General features: G+C 40.4%; 1 protein-coding gene across 1 annotated transcript in view; it reads right to left on the minus strand.

Annotated features, from left to right (window-relative positions):
* The window catches only part of IGF2BP3 (insulin like growth factor 2 mRNA binding protein 3), a 154,180-nt gene that overhangs the window by 2,881 nt on the left and 129,338 nt on the right, over nt 1-21,961 (minus strand). The window contains exons 11-13 of the mRNA XM_030308101.1: nt 6,743-6,859; nt 3,539-3,613; nt 500-631 (exon numbers count right to left, since the gene is read on the minus strand). Coding sequence (XP_030163961.1) covers nt 500-631; nt 3,539-3,613; nt 6,743-6,859 — 324 coding nt within the window. The remainder of the gene's footprint in view (nt 1-499; nt 632-3,538; nt 3,614-6,742; nt 6,860-21,961) is intronic.

Consider the following 21,961-nt stretch of genomic DNA (forward strand, 5'->3'; position numbering starts at 1 on the left):
AAGACTTAGCCAAGGAAATTGACCAGTTAAACAAGTGAATGGCAGAACCAGATTCAAACCCTGAAAGTCTGATTCCCAATTGTATACTCCCAATTACTTCAAAATTGTAAACAGCTTTGAAAACAACTTAGACGTTACAGGTGTTAAAGAGAAACTGGAAACCATTTGCTTGTTATAGTAATATGTAAAGGTAGATGAAATTAAAAAAAAAAAATTCTTTCCATAAAGCGTGCAAAAATAGCTGACGTTCCATCAGCTGAAAACTGCCAACTGCCCCTACTACGTTAGCCCTCTCACACAGAGTGGTCTCAAGGGGCGTTACTTTTCACTAGTAGCGGATACCAACACTCAGGAAGGACAAAAGGCAGTCTTCTCCAAACCTTGGCCCAGATGATCCTGCTTTTTATTAATTAGCCAAAATTCAGGGACTTGGAACTCCTAAGTACCTTTCAACGCTTTCCCTTTCATACCACTGCACAGGTTTTGCTGAAGTACTTGCCGTTTTGCCTCCTTTTCCAATAACTCTGCCAGCAGCAAAGGATGGCACTCTGATATGAGCTTCAAGTTTCACCTCTTCTTTAGGACTAACAAAGTTTTCTTCTTTAATTTTTCCATAAATTCTTCCCTGAGCCTACAGATGAGAACATATCTTATCAGTGTCATTCATGTAGGAAAAAAGGTCTGTTAACTTTAAAGACGGCTCATATCCACTGGAATAGCCCCCTTTGCAGGGACACATCTGCATTTAATAGACTGTTGCAGATGGCCTAAGAGGCAAACTTAGGAAGGTTCACATTAACAACCACGCACCACAGAGGTGGCAACTGAATGAATAAAGAATATGGTTTATTCTTTGAACAAAAAGAGTTAAAGGCAATTAGTAGTCAGCCTACCTAGGGGCTCCTGGGTGGCTCAGTCAGTTGAGCATCCGACTTCAGCTCAGGTCATGATCTCACAGTCCAAGAGTTTTAAGCCCCACATGGGGCTCTGTGCTGACAGCTCAGAGCCTGGAGCCTGCTTCAGATTCTCTGTCTCCCTTTCTCTCTGCCCCTCTCCCCCGCCCCCCCACCTGCCCTCAAATAACCATCAAAAAATAAAAAGTAGTCAGCCTACGTAAAATTAAATCATTTCTGTGGGCAAAAGGCCATTTGCCCTCCTATCCTACTAAACTAGCCAACTAAAAGGTAAAAAACTCTCCTACTGGAGGGAAGAAAGTAATTGCATATTACTTGAGTATAAGAGATGGGGAAAACTACAGAGTGAACTGTGGCAGGCTCATACCTGCTGAAAAGGTATTTTTTTTATTTAAACACGTTTCTTTATCTTACCCATGTGGCTTCTACTTTTTGTAATAAGGCTACAAAATCAAGTTAACACACACTTCAGATATTTATAGTCAACACATCCTGATACCTACTGCATATCTAGACACTATACCTAAGAAACTTCTCCTATAGGGGTGTGTGGGTGGCTCAGTCTGTTAAGCATCCAATTCTTGATTTCGCTTCAGGTCATGATCTCACAATTCATGAGATCAAGCCCCGTGTCAAGCGCTGTGCTGGCAGTGCGGAACTGCTTGGGAGTCTCCCTCGGCCCCTCCCCCGTTTGTGCACACAGGCTCTCTCAAAACATCAATAAATAAACATTTAAAAAAACCACAAAACTCCTATTACGTACAACCATTAATTTGCTCTAGTATATACCAAAGGATAAAGAAGTCAGAGTTGGTTTAACTTGACAGGCTACCAGGGCAAATCAAAACAAAAGTACCCAACACATTTTCACTTGTGCAGAAATGATAAACTCATTACAGGGTATTACAGAACAAACAAAATTCATCTTGGTACCCTATATTTCATTCATTCTCAAAAGTCTCAGGCCACAGATAATAGGTATTAACATAGTCGAACGACATAGGGATACATATGCCTCTTTCAAAACAAAAGTTTTTGAATTCTTAAGAAAAAATATGGGTTAGGAAGTTTACCACTCCTTAGATGTCTAAAATAATTCATTTGTAATTATCATTGATCACATAAATGATATTTAAGCATTACAGTTTTTAACTGTTCCATTTAAGATGATTATACCACATGGGCACTGAAGGATGGAAGGAAACAGACTGAATTTCCCAGCATACAATCATAGGAATAACAAGACAGTAGTCCCACTTATAAAGAAGTAACAGCTCAGCACCAAGAAGAAACATGCAAGAACTGATGTTTACATTTATCTTTTAAGATTTCCAACCAAAGGTGACTGATCCTGTAGGTTCAGGATACGAAGCAGTTTGTAACATTTGTGAGTTAGGACTTGAACTGCCTGGACCAGAAGGCTGGTGTGAGGGAGGAAATGTCTTCACCTGAGTTTGAGCCTAGCCAACTGCACCCACATCTCAAAGCACCTCCTTTTTGTTTCCTGTTCTTCCTGTAAAGGAAGTGAAAAAAGCTTTGGATTTTTTGTGGAAAATGTCCCACAGCGGAGAGGTCAAAGAAAGTGACAATTTAAAAGTGGGGAGTTAGGGAGAGGTAGACATTGTTACTAGCCACATGTTAGAAGTGAGGGAACTAAGGCTTAAGGTTGAAGAGTTGTCCTGTTACACAGCTACTACTAGGTGCTAAGAAGAAGACACGGGTTTGGGATAAAATAGTTACATTGTAATTCAGTAGTCGCTTTTACAACACTTGTACTAAGTTTTATGGGAGAAATCATGTACTCCAAAGTATTGAGAATTTGGCAGAGTCTTAGTCTGATTCACCCTGAGTGCTGAACATTACCACCAGCATATTCATATTATGTGATAGTCTAAGCACTGGATATATTCTCTACACTTTACAATCTTGTTTCAACCTTTTGGGTATTCTAATCCCTATTTTATAGCTAAGTAACTAGCCAGTCAAAGTTAACTTGCCCAAGGTCATACAAAGGCAAATAACAGAGCTGGGATTTGAACCAGCAGCCCAGCTGGCCAGTCTCTGCTCTTCATCAACTCTCAGTATGCAGGGAGGGGCATTCCAGCTGCAACGGCCCCAAACTCGAATAAATATGAGCAATGGTTCACATCAGGACAAATGCCACAAGAGTTCCTATGATTTTTACTTCTAAAACTGGAAGGATTAGAGTGATTTGTGGTTAGACTATGAACAAGGGCTCAGAATTAACCCAAGGGTAACAAGAAAAGGAGGGCATTTATATTCAAAGTTAAGGTCTTTCAAGAACAAGATGAAAAATTTGGGGTAAGTTTTCTGAGGCATATTAACCACACAGGTTTGTAAATTTCAGTCTTAAAAGTCTCACCTTCATATAGTAACAAGGCACTGAGCACATTCTCCCTTGGGAGATAGTAAACCCAGCAACCGTTATAAAATTCTCAAAATTAAAACAAAGTCTGGTTGATTTTTGAAAATTAAATTTGGGTTCTAAGTCTTAGAAATTTCCATTGGGAGATTCCTTCTACTGAGTTTTAGATATATTTAAGGGAGAAGCCAGGTTATGGAGTTCCTGAAAAGAAAGCATTAACATTCTTCGAATCACATACCTTGAACTGAGCCTCTGGTGGCCCGGTGATAATCACCATCCTCACTTTAGCATCTGGTGCTTCAGCTGGAGCAATCTGTAACAGACACAACAAGGGGAAATGACACTTTCAGGTGACACTGTAATATCATTACACAAACCAGCCTGACATCTGTGTAGGACTTCTTGAAATGTAGAATTAAAGTCTTGTAGAAGAAAGTGTAGAGCGGCAGTGATTAATCTGGGTTCACTGGTTATGGCTACTGTGGTCAACTATGCACTTAACACCATGACTAGCCTGGATATAAATGTCCACCCCTAACCTCAGCTAATCCTCACTAGATAGTAATGAGGTGCTGCCTCTACAGAGGGCAAAGTGAAGGCTGAACAAGTTCAGTTACATGCCCCATCCATAATCACATAGCTAATACAGCTGGAGAGAGCCGGATCTGTCTCCACTACCCATGTTCCTTCCTATACACTAAAACAGTGGTGCTCAAAATGTGGTCTTTGGCCCACATGCATCAGAACCCCCAGGCTTTCAGTATTTGCAAGAAGTTGATATGTTCACAAATCTAAGACAATTGGTAAATCGCCCTGAAGAATATGCTCATTAGAGTAACATACGAAATTAACATTAATTTGGCAGAAGCCAAGTAAATGACTTTAATATTTTTGCAGAATATATGAAATCACACAAACAGCCTGAGCTGGGGGAAATGTTGAAAGGAGAGGAATTGAGCATTCTTCCAGAGTTCTAGAATTTGGGGACCCAGCTGGTAGGAGTTGTTCTAAAAGAAGAAAAATTTCCTAGGGGTGCTTGGTTGGCTCAGTCAGTTGAGCATGTGACTCTTGATTTTGGCTCAGGTCATGATCCCAGGGTCATGGGATCAATTTCTGCCATCAGGCTCTGCACTGAATTTGGAGCCTGCTTAAGATTCTCTCTCCCCCATCCCATACCCTCCCCTGCTCAATCTCTCAAATAAAAAAAAAATTGCTAGACATAATGCTGTGCAAGAAGCAAATTCTTATTTATAAAATATATTATTACTATGTAAGAATAGGAAGCAAAGGATATGATAAAAACTACTTCAAATTCTACCACTCAATATGATCACTTTCAGTTACTTATACAAGCTACTAGACACTTTTCCACATATTTACAAAAAAAAAAGTTTTTTTTTTTATACAATTCTTAAAAATTTTAGAGCATGCACACAAGCAGGTAAGGGGCAGAGAGAAAAGAGAGAGAATCCCAAGCAGGCTCCATGCTGTCAGCACAGAGCCCGATATGGGTTCAGACTCACCAAGTGTGAGGTCATGACCTGAGCCAAAATCTAGAGTTGGGTGCTTAATCAACTGAGCCACCCAGGTGCCCCAAGAATGTTTTTATTTTTAATGGAGTCAGTGCTTTCTCCCTCTGTCACCTTAGAGCCATGCTAATATTATTCCTACTTTATGAGGGACACTTACTAATTTTTAGTCTAAGTTCTTAGAATTATTCACAAGAAACCCCTGGAAAAAAGATAGCATTCTTTATCTTTCTGACTAGATTTCTTTTGTTAATACTGGTGATGGAGGCCTGGGCCTACTCTGAGAAGCCTGAAAACACATGCCCTTTGGCTCACCAGATCTATTTTTATCGACTTACAGAATAAGGTTGTTTTTTTTAACAATTTGGCAAATTTTGTCCATCACTGCACTATGTGCAGGGTAAGTTAGGAACAATCTTCATGTCCAACAAGTGAACACAAGTAATTATATTAACAATACCAAATATATGTCTGTTACTTAACAGACATGAAGCCCAAAAGAGAAACAAGTGAATACCTAAATACTCAATTCTTGATCATAAAATGTTCATTGCAGGTTTTCCCCCAAGCCAGTCTACTACGTTCTTTTTGCATGTGTCCAAGATTTCTTTTTAATCAGGAAACTAGCAGGATAGTAAAGTTGGTTCACTACTTGATTGTTTACCATCTCTTTTCCTTTACCTGTTTATTTTGGCCCCATTTCCTGTTCATGTATTTTGTTATCTTTTGCTACAGGAGAGCACATGAGGACTATTTCTGTGTTTTGCCTTTTTTATTCACTATTTAATTTACATCAGTAAAATTCATTCTTTTGTAACAAATGCATAATAGGCAGATCACCACATCAATCAAAATAAAAAGTTCCGTCATTCTCCACAATTCTTCCTGCTATCTCTTTGTATTCAAGCCTCTCTTCCACCTCTAATTCCTAGCAACCACTGACTTTTTCTTTATCCCAGTACTTCTGCCTTTTCCCATATTTTCATAAAAGTGGATCGGAGAGTATGTGGCCTTTTGAGTCTGATCCTTTCCCTTAGCATGTGTCATGAGATTCAACCATGTTCTTATTTTTCAATAGTTTGTTCTTAATATTTATTGTATAGCTTCACCACAGTTTATCCATTTGCCAGTTGATGAACATGTGCTTCTTCCCATTTTGGGACAGCTGGAAATAAACACGCTATTAACATCTGAGTGTAGCTTTGTTGTGTACTATATTCTTTTAAATAAAATTTTTATAAAACATTAACAAAAAACACCCCAAAAGATTGATAATTTTCATGAAGGAAACTGTCACTGTATCCAACTTTTATCAACTTGTGCATTCCCTAAAACACAATGACCTGTACGTCTGATATTATACTATTTCTCAGCATATCAAAACACAGACTCTTCAGAGCACACAATTATCTATTTGGTGGATACCATTAGTTGTTCCCTGATAATTGTTATCCCACTTTCCGCAACAATAAAACATTTAGGTAAACATACATGGACTGCATTTCCCTTTGGCAGCTAATAAGAAGCCTTTATAAGAGAAGGGGTCTTAATGTTGTCTTCTCCAACTGGCTGGACCACAGACTGATTGGGAGAGCAGTGAATAGTGTCATCTGTGAGCTTGAGGGACCAAGGCCCTGCCTAGGGATGATCAGCTGGAAGCAATCTAGGTGGAGGACTTGGTGGGGCAAAACCACCATTATCAGTCCTGGATTACTCAACTCCTATTTTTCCTGGAGACAAAATTCGACTTACTATGTTGAAGCTACTATCGTTTGCGGTTTTGTGTCACACCCTACGTGTAACCCCAGCATACACTGCAATATTTAATTCCAATTATGAAGTGGCAGGACAACTCATGTTTCTGTAACTTACTGTCATTAAGGCACTAAGAGCCACAGCTGGCAAAAGGGTACCTTAATAGAAGCTCCTGCAAATCGAGAAAGCTGCTTGATGTGCTGCCCCTGCTTGCCGATAATGGCGCCGACAGACAGGGCTGGGATAAACAGGTGAACAGTCTCCGTTTCCGATTGCTGTTGGAAAGACAGGACATACATGTGAATTGGGTACAAGTCAGGCTGTTATCATTGGCATAGGGATGGGGCGTTCTCATACAGTAGAAATATTAGGAAGTTGGCAAGAGTTTACCTAAAGTTGAGAAGATCTCCTGTCCAACCTGAAAGCACTCAATTTAAAAGGTCACTTTACACTATTTGCCTCAACTTTAGAATGTCACTGGTGTACAGATTTAAAAGATACGTAAATGTTGTAAAGTTTAGGTTCTTGACAAGTAAATTCTGGGCTACACATCAACAAACAACTGTATCCAAGGACACCTATTCTACACCTTATCCATGTAGGTTTTGCTTCGTAAACACACACCTATTCTCAAAGGGAACAACTCCTGAGTGTCATTACATAGGACTAAATAGTGTAAAACCTTACCACTACCATTCAGTATGCACCACACCCAAGCAGAGTACAGGACTAGAAGAAAACTTTATCACTTTAATAGTAAACTGCCCTAAGATTCTCTCCCATATAATTCTTTATTCCTTTTATCTCTGCCCTTCCTTTGCCATTTACACATGGACAAATTGGAAAATCTTTTCTTAAAGATTTGTTTCGAGATAGAGTGTGCAGAGGAGGGGCAGAGAGAGAGGGGAGAGACAATCCTAAGCAGGCTCTGCACGACCAGTGTAGAGCCTGGCACGGGGCTTGAACCTATAAACCGTGAGATCATGATCTGAGCCAAAACCAAGAGTCAGTTGCTCAACTGCATGAGTCACCCTGATGCCCCAGAAAACATTTTGAAGGCTACCTCCTGAAAGACTTTTCAAAAATGGATTTTAACTTCCCCCTTCAAGCCAACTATGTCCTTCCTGAGTTGTCTCCCTTCAAATGGTCATTCTTGTAAGGTTAAAGGACACACTCAACAGACACAGTGGACTGGGTTCCAAAAAAATAGACTAATCCAAAATTCAGTGATGTTATGGTGAGCTACAGGTTCTAAGATGCCAGAAGCAGTGCACATGTTCACACATTAATACTTACTTTCTAACAACATTAAGAAAACATGCTTCCAGGGAGAATTCTAAGAAATTCATTCCAAGAAATGTTTTTTTAAATATTTTATTTTCTAACACTTAAGAGCAATTTTCAGTTACAGAAAAATTGACAAGCAGGTATAGGTTTCCTACATATGCCAAGAAATATTTTTTATTTATTTATTTGAAGAGAGTGAGAGAGAGCACAAGCAGGAGAGAGGGAGACAGAGAATCCCTGGTAAGGGAAAACAGCTCAATGTGGGGCTCAATCTCATGAACCATGAGATCTTCACCTGAGCCAAAATCAAGAAGCAAACATTTTTATCTGACTGAGCCACCTAGCTGCCCCTATGCCAAAAATTATTTTAAGATGATACAAAACTTAATAAGCCAAGTAAAATTTAATACGCATTTAAAAAAATACAGCTAAACTAAGATTTACAGAGATATTAGAAGATATATTGCAATAAGAAATGTACACATTAACTACTTGGTAAGAAACACTTCACAGAATTCTGTCTTAAGTCTTCCATTCCTATTATGTAGTATACTATAGATTCCATTGTCCAGTACTCAAGTTGGTCCCTCAGTACTGTCATATGTTCACATACAGCCATAAAACAGCTTCCATCTAATTTCTAATTTACAAAACTCTTCCCAAATTGGTAAAAAGTCTCAAACATGCCAAAGTTTTGCTTTCAAGCATCCCAGGAACTAGGAAAATCTTTAGAATGTTCAGTTTCTGAAAATCTTAGTCAAAGAAAACAGCAGTACTGGGCTTATTCATTTTTACTGTAAGTGGATACAGATTTTGTGCTATGTAATATTGGTCCACCAGATGACCATCACTCTCACAACACAAAAATTACCAGTAGCATTATCAACTCCATCTTCTCCCTATTAAGCCCAGAGTGCAAGCAGCGAGAATGGAGCACTCAGTACCTTGGGTCTATGGGGAGATAACGATGATCAACAGCAGAAACACATATGGATGCATCAGCCATGCTACTTGGCCCTCAATACGCACTTACCAGAACGCTGTTCCACAGGACAGTTTACTCACATTATTTGGTAGGAATTTTTTTTTTTTAAACATTTTTTTTTTCAACGTTTATTTCATTTTTGGGACAGAGAGAGACAGAGCATGAACGGGGGAGGGGCAGAGAGAGAGGGAGACACAGAATCGGAAACAGGCTCCAGGCTCTGAGCCATCAGCCCAGAGCCTGACGCGGGGCTCGAACTCCCGGACCACGAGATCGTGACCTGGCTGAAGTCGGACACTTAACCGACTGCGCCACCCAGGCGCCCCAGAATTTTTTTTTTTTTAGAAGTCTTTATAGTTTCCTTCCTCCAAAGCAAAAAAAATTTTTTTATTGAAAAAAATTTTTTTAATGTTTGTTTTTGAGAGAGAGAGAGAGAGAGAGTGAGTAGGGGAGGGGCAGATAGAGAGAGGGAGACACAGACTCTGAAGCAGGCTGCAGGCTCCGAGCTGTCAGCACAGAACCCGATGCGGGACTTGAACTCACAAAGTGTGAGATCATGACCTGAGCCGAAGTCAGATCCTTAACTGACTGAGCCACCCAGGTGCCCCAAGAAGCAAAGATTTTTTAAACACTAAATTAGTAGGGGCGCCTGGGTGGCTCAGTCAGTTAAGTGTCGAATGCTTGGTCTCGGCTCAGGTCATGATCTCACGGTTGTGAGTTCAAGCCCTGACTTGGGCTCTGTGCTGACAGTCCAGAGCCTGCTTGGGATTCATTCTCTCTCCCTCTCTCTGCCCCTTCCCTATCCACCACTTGCACATGTGTACACACATGCTCTCTCTCAAACTTAAAAATAAAACTATTAAAAAATAATAATAAATTAGTAAACAGTTAACAGTCTGGAAATAACAAAAAGGCCAGACTGGTTCTTTAAAGGAAAACCTTTGCCTATTTACCAGTTAAACTGAAATGAGAAAAAGGAAATATTAGGTAAGATAAAAAGATAAAAGGTCATTAAATCAGAAAATGTAAAAAACTTTTCTTCAAGTTATCAATCAGGAAAATTTACACTGACCCAAATAACTATTACCTCTACGATCAACTCAATACCCAATGAAGTGCCATGCCCAAAAAGTTCAATTCTTTCAAGCAAAACTCTCTGGAAGAATGACTTAAACCCAGTGGAAAAGATGACATGGAAAACGAGGTAAGGACAGGCAGACCCGTTTCATGGGGAGGAAATAGATTTAATGAACCGAAAATAGTAAATAAATGGGAGCATCCTACAAATAATGTGTTCTAGTTTGTTTTTTTACCATAGAGATACACTTTGCATCTCCTCCTCCCACGTCATTCAGATGCCCCTCCCTCACCTATTAGTAGGGCATTCCTCCAGCTAGACTCGACTACTGATTTATCTTGGTGCATGCGTTCGTGTGTACTTAATTTTCAACTAATTCATGTGATGGTGCAATCAAATCTTTGTACAAAAAGTTGTGCCCTTGTATACCTCTGTTACATAAACTCATAGGTAAAATTTAGCTGGAGACAAAGGGTCTGAACATTTAAAATTGGTAATTATCAAGTTATACACAAAGTTTCCCACTCAGAATGGTGGGATTCCAGTTAAGCCATTCATGTAACATCTGAGTGCTACCTTTGTGTTTAACATGGTGGGAGATGTGTAGAAAGCCTGCAAAACTTCAGATTTAAGAAGGTATGATCAGGGAGTGTCAAGAGTTTGTGTTTCCTCTGTGAAAGGTGCATTACCTCATCTACACCTCACAACCCATCCGACTAACATAAACTAACAACATTCCCATTTCTAAAAACATTTTTGAATGTTTATTTTTGAGAGAGAGACATACAGACAGAGTAGGAGTTGGGTAGGGGCAGAGAGAGAGGGAAGATACAGAATCTGAAGCAGGCTCCAGGCTCTGAGCTGTCAGCACAGAGCCCCAAGCAGGGATCAAACTCATGAACCGCAAGATCATAACCTGAGCTGAAGTCGAACACTTAACCAACTGAACCACCCAGGTACCCCAACATTTGCCTTTTAAAGATGAGAAAACTGAGCCAGAGAGATGCACACAGTAATATACTGACTGGTATTGTAACCAGCATTCAAACCTGGGCTTCTCTAGCTCTTGAGCCATATTTATTCTTTTAAAATGGAGGGCAGGGGGGTCCTTGGTGGCTCAGTTTAGAGTCTGACTCCATTTTGGCTCAGGTCATGATCTCATAATCATGAGATAAAATCCTGCGTCAGGATCTGTACTGAGCATGGAGCCTGCTTGAGATTCTTTCTCTCCCTCTGCCCCTCTCCCCACTTGTGCTCTCTTAAAAAAAAAAAAAAAGAAAGAAAGAAAGAAAGAAAAGAAAAAGAAAAATTAAAGGACATAACTCTACTTCCAGCAGGTATAGGATGTGCTTTGTAAGTGACTCTTAAGAAAAACAGCCCAACAGAACTTTCATTTGAGGAGGTGCTGCCTTATCACTCTTCCATCTGCCTTGGTATGATTTCCTGAGTCAAAACAAATTTCTTATGTTGGCAAAAGCTTAAACCTGTGATCATCAATGTGTAAAAAATGGCATCAAAGACTATGTTATGACTATTGTTAATTCTCTATTGCACATTTGAAAGTTGCACCGAGAGATCTTAAAAGTTCTCATCATGAGGAAAAAAATAATTATGGTAAAGGCTGTTGACTTACTGTGGTGATCATTGTGCAATATATACAAATATCCAATCATTGTGCCCCTGAAACCACAGTTATAGGTCAATTATACCTCAATAAAATTTCTTTCAAAAAACCTAATGATTAAGTAGTTTAATTGAATCACCCACCAAAAAAAAAAAAAAAAAAAAGATGCTCCAAGAGAACAAGCATCTGAAAGCATCAGGTCTGTTGTCCACTGCACACACCCATCTTACGCCTGTTTAAAATACTTTATAACTTAGAGTTTCGATGTTTGTTTCCACTGTTGAGAATAAAATAACCACATCTCCGAGAAGTTCTCAAGAAAAAATTAAAAATTCCTTCATCTTTATCTGTTATTTTGTTGCAGCTGAAGGTGATACTTTCAAGATCTGCAGAAAGTTTGGTTTCCCATTTTTTCACTAATTTATATAATACTGTAATCAAATCTCTAACATAAATCTTGTGCCCCTGTACAAATACTTCTAAGATTTTATGTCATGGAAGCGATGATCAGAGTATTAACATTTAAAATTGACAGATGGGGTTGGGGGGCACCTGGGTGGCTCAATCAGTTAAGCGTCCAACTTTGGCTCAGGTTATGGTCTCACAGTTCGTGAGTTCAAGCTGTGCTGACAGCAGAGAGCCCACTTCGGATCCTCTGTCCCCCATCTCTGCCCTTCCTACCCCCTCATAAATAAACCTGAAAAAAATAAAATTGACAGGAACACCTGGGTGGCTCAAGTTGATTAAGCATCTGACCATTGGTTTCAGCTCAGGTCATGATCTCACAGATTGAGCCCCTCGTTGGGCTCTGCGCAGACAGCACAGAGCCTGCTTGGGATTCTCACTCCATCTGTCTCTCTGCCCCTCCCCTGTTCACGTTCTCTCTCTCAAAACAAACAAACAAACAAACAAAAAGATTCTCAAGGGCACTTGGGTGGCTCAGTCGGTGAAGCGTCCAACTCTTGATTTCGGATCAGGTCATGATCTCACGGTTCATGAGTTCAATCCCTGCATTGGGCTCCACACTGGCAGTGTGGGGCCTGCTTGGGATTCTCATTCTCTCTCTCTCTCTCTCCCCCCCCCTCAAAATAAATAAATAAAGCTTAAAAAAAAATCTATTAAAAAAATTCTCTCCTCCTGCCCCTCCCGTGCTCACATGCAGGCTCACTGTCTCAAAATAAATTTTTAAAAAGTCAATGTAAACAAACAAACCTACCTGACAAGTTATTTCCAAGTTCTCATACTAATAAATTTATCTTATGGTCAATGGATATATTAAGGGAAAGGGAAAATCATTTTATTTTGAACCACGCCTTTCACACTTATGAAAAGTCCAGCAACACAGGATTCTAGACCCTATGCTTAGTTTTCTACAAATGAAAATCATCTAAACTATGCTCTTCTGTGTCTCTTCCTTGATCTATAACCCACATGTACCTAATATTTCCAGTAAGAGTTAATCTAAAATTCAATTCCAGGAAATATTACTGATGAAAATCATTGGGTTTTGTTGCTTTAGCATATGTAGACGTACTTATATTCTTTACAAGCTGGTATTCCCGGTGTTTCCCAGGACATCCTAACACAATGCAGGTCTTAACACAGCTGTCAGCTAAACGAAGCCTCCCTTGTAGCTCCGTAAGCACTCTTAGAACACATACACGAGAAGAGGGTTTGCCTTCCCACTGAACCCTTGACTGTGGAGACCTGTGAGAGGGGCCTGTCCAGCACAGCTTGGCCAAGTCACTTCTGTTTCTATTCACCAACGAAGAACACTAAATAAAATTATTTCATTCTTTAGCATTTCCCAGTCCTAAGAATAGTGCCTCTGCGTGCAAAGCACTGTATCTCACAGCCTGCCAGTGTTTTATGCAATTACCACGTACCATTTATTCCACAGGGACACTTTAAGGCCTTTCTTATTTTTTAATAACTGAATTAATGTGGACACTGACCATAAACTGTGCTCAATGTTAATACTTTTTCATTCTGGTCCTTATGGTATAACAGACACATTAATCTTAACCAGTTTTTGTTGTTGTTGTTTTTTTTTTTTTTTTAAAGTAAAGATAGGACCTAAGTATTTTATCTGAGAACATCTCCATCATGTTCTTCTCAATAATATACTTTTCTTTTGAGACTGACAGTCATAAAGACCTTTTTAATGATCAGACTAACCTAATGTGTAACTTGCTCAGATCTGCCCCATTGTGTTTTGCCATGACTGCATAATTAATTGTTTTCTGGGCCTTGTTCCAGAAAGATTTTAGGCTGCTTAGAAAATACAAGTAATCCAGAAGTAAAACAGAGGCAACGAAGAAATGAGAATATAAAGACCTGAATCTAAAACATGAAGCCGGGAATGTTGTTGTTATATACATTTAGCTCTAAGCTTTCCAGCAGCTAATTTTTTTTTCAACGTTTTTTTTTTTTTTTTTTTTATTTTTGGGACAGAGAGAGACAGAGCATGAACAGGGGAGGGGCAGAGAGAGAGGGAGACACAGAATCAGAAACAGGCTCCAGGCTCGGAGCCATCAGCCCAGAGCCTGACGCGGGGCTCGAACTCACGGACCGCGAGATCGTGACCTGGCTGAAGTCAGACGCTCAACCGACTGCGCCACCCAGGCGCCCCTCCAGCAGCTAATTTTAAGACAAATCAGCTGCATAACTCAGTAAACCTCTAAGAGAAAAACTATCCATTTGCTTAGTAAAGACACTCTTCCTGGGACTGATCCCAGAGAGCAACTTCTGTATGTCTTGAGAGGACCAGCGTTAACAGGCATCATCCTTGGAGTGAAAGTTGCAGAGCCTCCCTCACAAGCACAGCATACGCATGTGTCTTCGCCTAGAAGATAACTCAAGACGGCTCTGTGAGGAGAAAAGCTCCAAGGCAAAACCTATGTTGCAGCCTCGAAAGCTGAATAAAAGCAAAATAATCTTTCTGACACAGTGAAGAAAGGCCATCAATGCTTTTTTTGTTGTTGATTTTTAGGAGCGGAAATTGAGTAGGAGATAACAAATCCAATACTAAGAACAAATTTAAAAGCTGTGTGAGGCTTTGGAAAAGGAATGGTGGTCAGTAGAGAAGGGCCGAAAGGACTATTAACAAAGAGGGGGTGAAGACATCAAGGGAGAATCTGTATGCTGACAGAAAAGTATTCTGTGCTGGGATGAAAACAGAAACAAGAAAACCTATCAAACATAAAAAGCAGTGTTAGAAGCAAACCAAACAAACGAGGAGGTGGCACCCCAGATCGATGGGCAGTGCTGTGTCCCTGGCAATAGCACATTAATAAAAAGTTGACTCACCAGACGTCTGAACATCACCCATTTCCCTCTGTGCCAATTCCTTATTCACCAAGCATCTCCCTGACTGTAGGTTACTTTTCAAGGAAATTTTCCTCTGGGAATATAAGGTACTTTGCATAATCATCCTGTCTATTTGATAATCATTAAACTGTCTCTGTGGTACAAATTACTGCTATACAGACATCTGCATAGTAAGCCATGTTTCCAGGATTTGGATACCTAACTTTTACTTACAAAACTAAGTAGCCAGAACAATGGGTTTTGATAAGCCTCTTTCACCTGTGATTCTTAAGTCTCTGAGCTCAAGCTTGAAAAAATTCATCAGCATCACCCTTTGTTACACATTCTTTGCATTTAAGTTAATGTTCAGCTGCATTATCCTGAATGCTTCTTACAAAACCTTCAGAGGTGAAGGACAGTCACATGACCCAAGCTGCTTCCCAGTGGATTTCTGCCAGATGCCTATCGGCAAAACTTCCTTTGGACTTCTTGGCAGACTCTGTAACTTGAAGTAACGTAAGAACAAAACTGCTCAGTTGAAGTTTGCATAACTGGTAAAGTCTGCCAATGAGTAATTCCTAATCATCTATCATGAGGAGATACAAGAATGAGCAAACAGTAGGGTTAAGTGCATTTACTTTGTGGGGAACAGAATCTAAGACATCACAAAGGCATGGAGACATGCGTGCCAGCCAACAAAACCAGCCTTCAGGAACCTGGAAGGATGCCAGTGTTTCCCTTTGGTTTGTAAAATAGATACTCCTGGGTTTTTTGTTTTGTTTTAATGGATTTGGGTTTGGAACTGAAATTAAGTTTACTCAACTCTATGACCTGAACAGAATACTGAAGTCTTTTAAAAAAAAAAGGGGGGGGGGAGGGCGCCACAGAAAATTTCTCCCATGGCTACATAACCAAGGCCTCTTAGAGGTAATAAGTGTATACAATGAGTGATTTACTTTCAAATATTTTACTGACAAAAGACCTGTACCTACAGTAAGAAATCCTAAGGAGTAGAGCACTAAGAACTGATCTCAAAACTAGCTAAAACCTAAGAAAATGTTTATCTTTCTTGCCTCTTTGATAAACAGAAAGTTTGCGATTTTAAGATCACGCTATTGTTTTGGAGATTTCTGGGAAGATTCCAAAGACGGTATCAAAATTATGAAGACAACAGCACTTGAGCTAACTTCTGCCAAACCAAACGCCAGGAAATACCATTCAGCTATGGATGCTGTTCTGTGCTATGCCAATTTCAGTTCTTGCTCTGTGCAGGAGCTGCCAACTGCCTCTTCCCTACTGTTTGAGCATTTCTGAAAGGAGCATTTCTTGTCATTTCTAAACTCAAAGTTTGCCAATTAAGTACTGCATGAGCCAGCTGCTAGGCAGGAACTAGAGACTTTTTGTCTGTTGCAAGAACCAACTCTGGCTGTATTAGGAAAAAATCTACCTGGCAGGTTCCGGTTAGAATACGTTGAGGGGGGAAGGGTGGGCCAAGTCCTGGAATGGAACAGAGGCAAGGGATTTATCCCAAGTCAAGGCGCATCAATTCTCCTTTCATGTTACAAAGCAGCAGTCGGAAAACAGGAGTAGCAAAATGAAACAACCCTAAAAGAGAGAGAGAGAGCTATACATAAAAAGAGAGAGTCTTTGAAACGTTTAGTCATCAAAACCTACTTCTTACCAGGCAATGTACATTGAAAGGAAAAGAGATTCTCTGCTCACCTACAGGCCATCAAGCATAGAGAGATGATCTTGGTAAGTAACCGACTTCCCTGTGAGAACTTCTAAGGAGCAACAAGCTTCTCATCAGCAGCTGTAGATGCCGAATGGCAGCTGCGGTGCATCCTCACGTGCTGAGAGCAAACACCTGCCAACCTTTAATCCTCTAACCCAGTTTTTAAATAAATGTATCATAGACCCCCACAGACCTACAATACTAGGTTCTTCAGCAAGAAGAAAAGTGAAGCCAACGGGAATAAAGGGAATATCAGAAGAAATGGTAAGGAGGAAAAAAAAAAAAAAACCCATAAAGCTTTAGTAAAGTTAATTATTGCCTTTATTTTTTATTAAAAAAATATTTTTTAATGCTTGTTTATTTTTTAGAGAGAGGGAGACAGAGTCTGAAGTAAGTTCCAGGTTCTATCAAGCACAGAGCCAGAGGCGGGGCTCGAATTCACAAACCTCGAGATCATGACCTGAGCTGAAGTCAGACGCTTAACCAACTGAGTCACCCAGGTGCCCCTAATTATTGCCTTTAAAAACAACAGTTCGCGTCTCAAAGTAGTGACTACTAGGTACATTTAAGACTATTAGTGATCGGAGTTTAGAAAAAGAACAAAGTCTAATAATATACAGTGAAGGCAAAGCTATTCCAACTAAGTACTCCCCCACAAAGAGGTTATATACTACAACAGAACTTGGTAGAAGAATTGTTCCCTTAAAACATTAAATCAGAAAACTGCCTGACAGCTATCTGGAAGTACAGTTCACTCTAACTGGTATTCAGAAACACAACAATTCTCTGAAAATGGTGTTTTCCCTTTAATTTTCGATGAAAATATTCTGTAGGAGTGGAATCTGAATCATGGAATTCTGTGCTCTAGAATTAATTTAGATCATTCTGGGTTCTTTTTGTGTCGTTTTTGTTTTGTCTCTGATTGAACTTAGAAGCTCACCTCCACCCTCCCAAAGCTCTGTGAGACACCTTTTACAGGTAATACTGCTCAATTCAGTAGGGCAGATTTATTCATCTCTTCAGTTAAGAGACACTGCTTCCCAGCTTCTCTTGCAGGTAGACGTAACAGACATTATGTTCTGGCAAACAAGACACCAGTGGAAGTGTAAAAAGCTATCCTCAGGCAGTGTCCTACGAGGCGGCTGTTGATTTTTTTATCCTTCATCCTTGCTGGCTGGAATCAGACTCAATGGCTGAAACCTGAGCAATCATCCTGGGCTGGGAGGCGGCATGCCAAGCCAATAGGAGCACCTATCCTAGATGATACAACATAACTACTACCAGCCTTGGATTGTCTACCCTTCAACTCTTCTCATGAAAAAGGAAAACTCATTTAAACCATTTCTTTTCTTGTAATACATAGCCAAAGCTAATCTTGATAGACATAGTGTGCCAAAATAGATTTAGAGGCATGAAAACAGACATATGGCAGCATCCCACAGACAGCTTGGCCTGATATTTGCCTGTGAGTTGGAATTAACAGGTGATCCAGAGAAAGGGAGTAGGTTTTCGACCACAGTTTAAAATAAAGCACCAAACAACCTAGAAAGAGGGGCATGCCTGAGTCGTTATGTATTTACATTTATCCCAAATATTATCTATCATGCATTAGCCTTGATAGATATTTTTCCAACATTTGAGTCCATCTTCCATAGAATAGTATCTGTTGCTTGCACAGTAGCAGTTTGACAATGAATGGACAACAAAAAAACTCCTGATGACCTTTACAAAAATCACAAATTTCTAGCTTCCATCTGTTCCCACTGAGATTTTGATTCGTAGAAGCCCAAGGTGAGGTACAGGTTCTTAACCAGTTAAGAAACAGAGCAGCTGGGGCGCCTGGGTGGCTCAGTTGGTTAAGCGCCTGACTTGGGCTCAGGTCATGATGTCGCGGTTCATGAGTTCGAGCCCTGCATCCAGTTTTGCGCTGATAGCTCAGAGCCTGCTTCAGATTCCTCGTCTCCTTCTCTCTGCCCCACCCCCGCTCTCATTCTCTCTCATAAATAATAAACATTAAAGAAGAAGAAGAAGAAGAAAAGAAACAGACCAGCTGTTGTTAACCTTGGCTACCTCCACACTCGGGTCAGTCAGAGCTTTCCAAAATAGTGACCCCTGAGAGTTTCATCTCCTCCCCAACCCCTACCCTGGGGGATTCTAATAAAAAAGGTCTGGGGTAATTCTAATGTAAAGAACAAAAAACCATTTTCCCTCACAAAGCGCAAAGTAGAGAAAGTCTTCTTTACAGAACATTGCCAACTAATAAATGTAAAAGAACAACAGACATAAAAATAGTAATAATGTGATTGGGCAAATGGCAGCAATGGATATTATACCCACTTTGAGAAAGACTGGAGGGCAAGATACATATTCTCTTTTAAAGTATTTTGTTTTATTTTGTTTTTTACATTTATTTTTGAGAGACACAGTGAGACAGAGCACAAGCAGGGGAGGGGCAGAAATAGAAGGAGACACAGAATCTGAAGCAGGCTCCAGGCTCCGAGCAAGCGTTCAGCACAGAGCCTGACACAGGGCTTGAACCCATGAACCATGAGATCATGACCTGAGCCAAAGTTGATCACTTAACCAATGGAGCCACCCAGACGCCAGTCTTAATCATAGGTGGGAAAGGTACCTTTACAATGTGGAAACTGGACAGACACTACCTTAGTTGTACGATCAAACAGTATGACCAACAATGAGGCACGATGACATCATCTGCTTCCCAGTGAGACACAGAGAAGGTATTCCTTCCCGGATAAAGGTATAACCTGAGCCTACTCACACAGAGGCATCCGTCAAATCCTAACTAGGCGACACTAACCACTAGCCTGGGTTTTTCAATGCCATAAATAAGAAAACAAGTGGTGGGTAGGGAGTAGGTGACACCAAATGGAACGGATGATGCAGGGATGGACTCCTGCAAAGATAAGAGGGGACTAGAGAGACGTGACAACCAACTGCAATGCATAATCCTTAATTGGATTCTTTACTGAAAACACAGCTATATAATAGAACATTACTGGAGTAACTATGAAATTTAAATACGAGCTGCACATTAAATAATGGTCTGGTGCCGAATTTCTTTTTTTTTTTTTTTTTTTAACGTTTATTTATTTTTGAGACAGACAGAGACAGAGCATGAACAGGGGAGGGTCAGAGAGAGGGAGACACAGAATCTGAAACAGGCTCCAGGCTCTGAGCTGTCAGTACAGAGCCCGACACGGAACTCAAACTCACGGACCGCGAGATCATGACCTGAGCTGAAGTCGGCCGCTTAACCGACTGAGCCACCCAGGCGCCCCTGGTGCCAAATTTCTTAAAAGTGAGGATACTGTGCTTAATATCAAGATGAATGTCCTTGAGGTGAAAAGTTAAAAATAGTACAATGCTCCCATTAATAATTACCTCCAAAGTTTGTAAAAATGTGGGTGCCTGGATGGCTCAGTCAGTTAAATGTCCGACTTCAGCTCAGGTCATGATCTTGCAGTTCGTGGGTTCAAGCCCCACATCGGGCTCTGTGCGGACAGCTCAGAGCCTGGAGCCTGCTTCAGATTCTGTGCCTCCCTCTCTCTCTGCCCCTCCCCTGCTCGTGCTCTCTCTCAAAAACAAATGAACATTAGGGGCGCCTGGGTGGCGCAGTCGGTTAAGCGTCCGACTTCAGCCAGGTCACGATCTCGCGGTCCGTGAGTTCGAGCCCCGCGTCGGGCTCTGGGCTGATGGCTCGGAGCCTGGAGCCTGTTTCCGATTCTGTGTCTCCCTCTCTCTCTGCCCCTCCCCTGTTCATGCTCTGTCTCTCTCTGTCCCAAAAATAAATAAAAAACGTTGAAAAAAAAATTAAAAAAAAAAAAAAAACAAATGAACATTAAAAAAGTTTTTTTTAAGTTAGTAAAAATATATACCCAATTTCCAAGACAGAATTATATACCTATGTATTTATTTCTAAGAGGAGAGGCAATTGCAAACATGTTAAAACCCACAAAAGCACAGATTTCTTCCATTCTGGAGAAAAGGGCAGTTGTCCTTTCCCTTTTAAGTTTTCTGGATGATTCCTGAAATATTCTTTAAGGTCTAAGACTAATACACAGAGATAAAGTTAGTAGTAGGTTTAAATCAAGAGAGAAATCACAATAACACATTCATCCATAGAAAACACATGCATTATAACCCTAATTTATTAATTATACCAACTAGACAGATGATAGATTTGTCTTTTTTCTTAGCTTTTTGTGTTTTGAATGGTACCTCCTACACCAATTTAGAGAAATGTCCACATATGAACTTGGGGATTCCATTAAATCACTACCCAGCATACATGTAGAATCAAAAGCCTACTTTAATTCTGCAAAGAATGCAGGCTAAGATTATCCACATTTCTTCCCTTTAAGACGAGAATTCCCTTGTCCTGTGCACAAAACCACCAGGTCCTTAGGGGGTTCTCAGCTCCTTCCCTTCAGCAGTATTTCTACCTTTACTGCCGGCAGCTTCTCCATCTTCTCCTGATCTCACTGGCTGCTTCTAATTATACCTACTCAGTTTAGTTTTAAAATCTCAGGGAAAACCAAGACCATGTGTTCCAGTGAGATCTTCCTTACATTTATTCATGGTTCACCGACCCCTTTCTCCCATTCTTAAAACAAAATCTTTACTTGCTTAAGTCACTAAATATTTAAATCATAAAAGTCCTTTGGAAGGGCACCTGGGTGGCTCAGTCCGTTGAGCATCCGACTTCAGCTCAGGTCATGATCTCCCAGCCCGTGGGTTCAAGTCCCATGTCGGACTCTGTACTGACAGTTCAAAGCCTGGAGCTTGCTTCAGATTCTGTGTCTCCCTCTCTCTGCTCCTTCCCTGCTCGCACTCCGTCTCTGTCTCTGTCTCTCTCTCTCAAAAATAAACATTTAAAAAAAACCAAAAAAAAAAAAAAAAAGTCCTTTGGAAATGTTTTAAATACAATCTCACTTTTCTTTTTTTTTTTTTTTTTAATTTTTTTTTTTTCAACGTTTATTTATTTTTGGGACAGAGAGAGACAGAGCATGAACGGGGGAGGGGCAGAGAGAGAGGGAGACACAGAATCGGAAACAGGCTCCAGGCTCCGAGCCATCAGCCCAGAGCCCGACGCGGGGCTCGAACTCCCGGACCGTGAGATCGTGACCTGGCTGAAGTCGGACGCTTAACCGACTGCGCCACCCAGGCGCCCCATAATCTCACTTTTCTTAAAACAATCCTTATTTTCCTAAGAACACAAGAACCCATTACATAAAACTATATCACTACATCACAAAATTGACTAACTCTAGGTAATATTTATGTATGTATGTATGTATGTATGTATATATGTATGTATCTATCTATCTTAAAAATA

Source organism: Lynx canadensis, chromosome A2 (genome assembly GCF_007474595.2).
Source record: "Lynx canadensis isolate LIC74 chromosome A2, mLynCan4.pri.v2, whole genome shotgun sequence".
Classification (NCBI taxonomy): Eukaryota; Metazoa; Chordata; class Mammalia; order Carnivora; family Felidae; genus Lynx; species Lynx canadensis.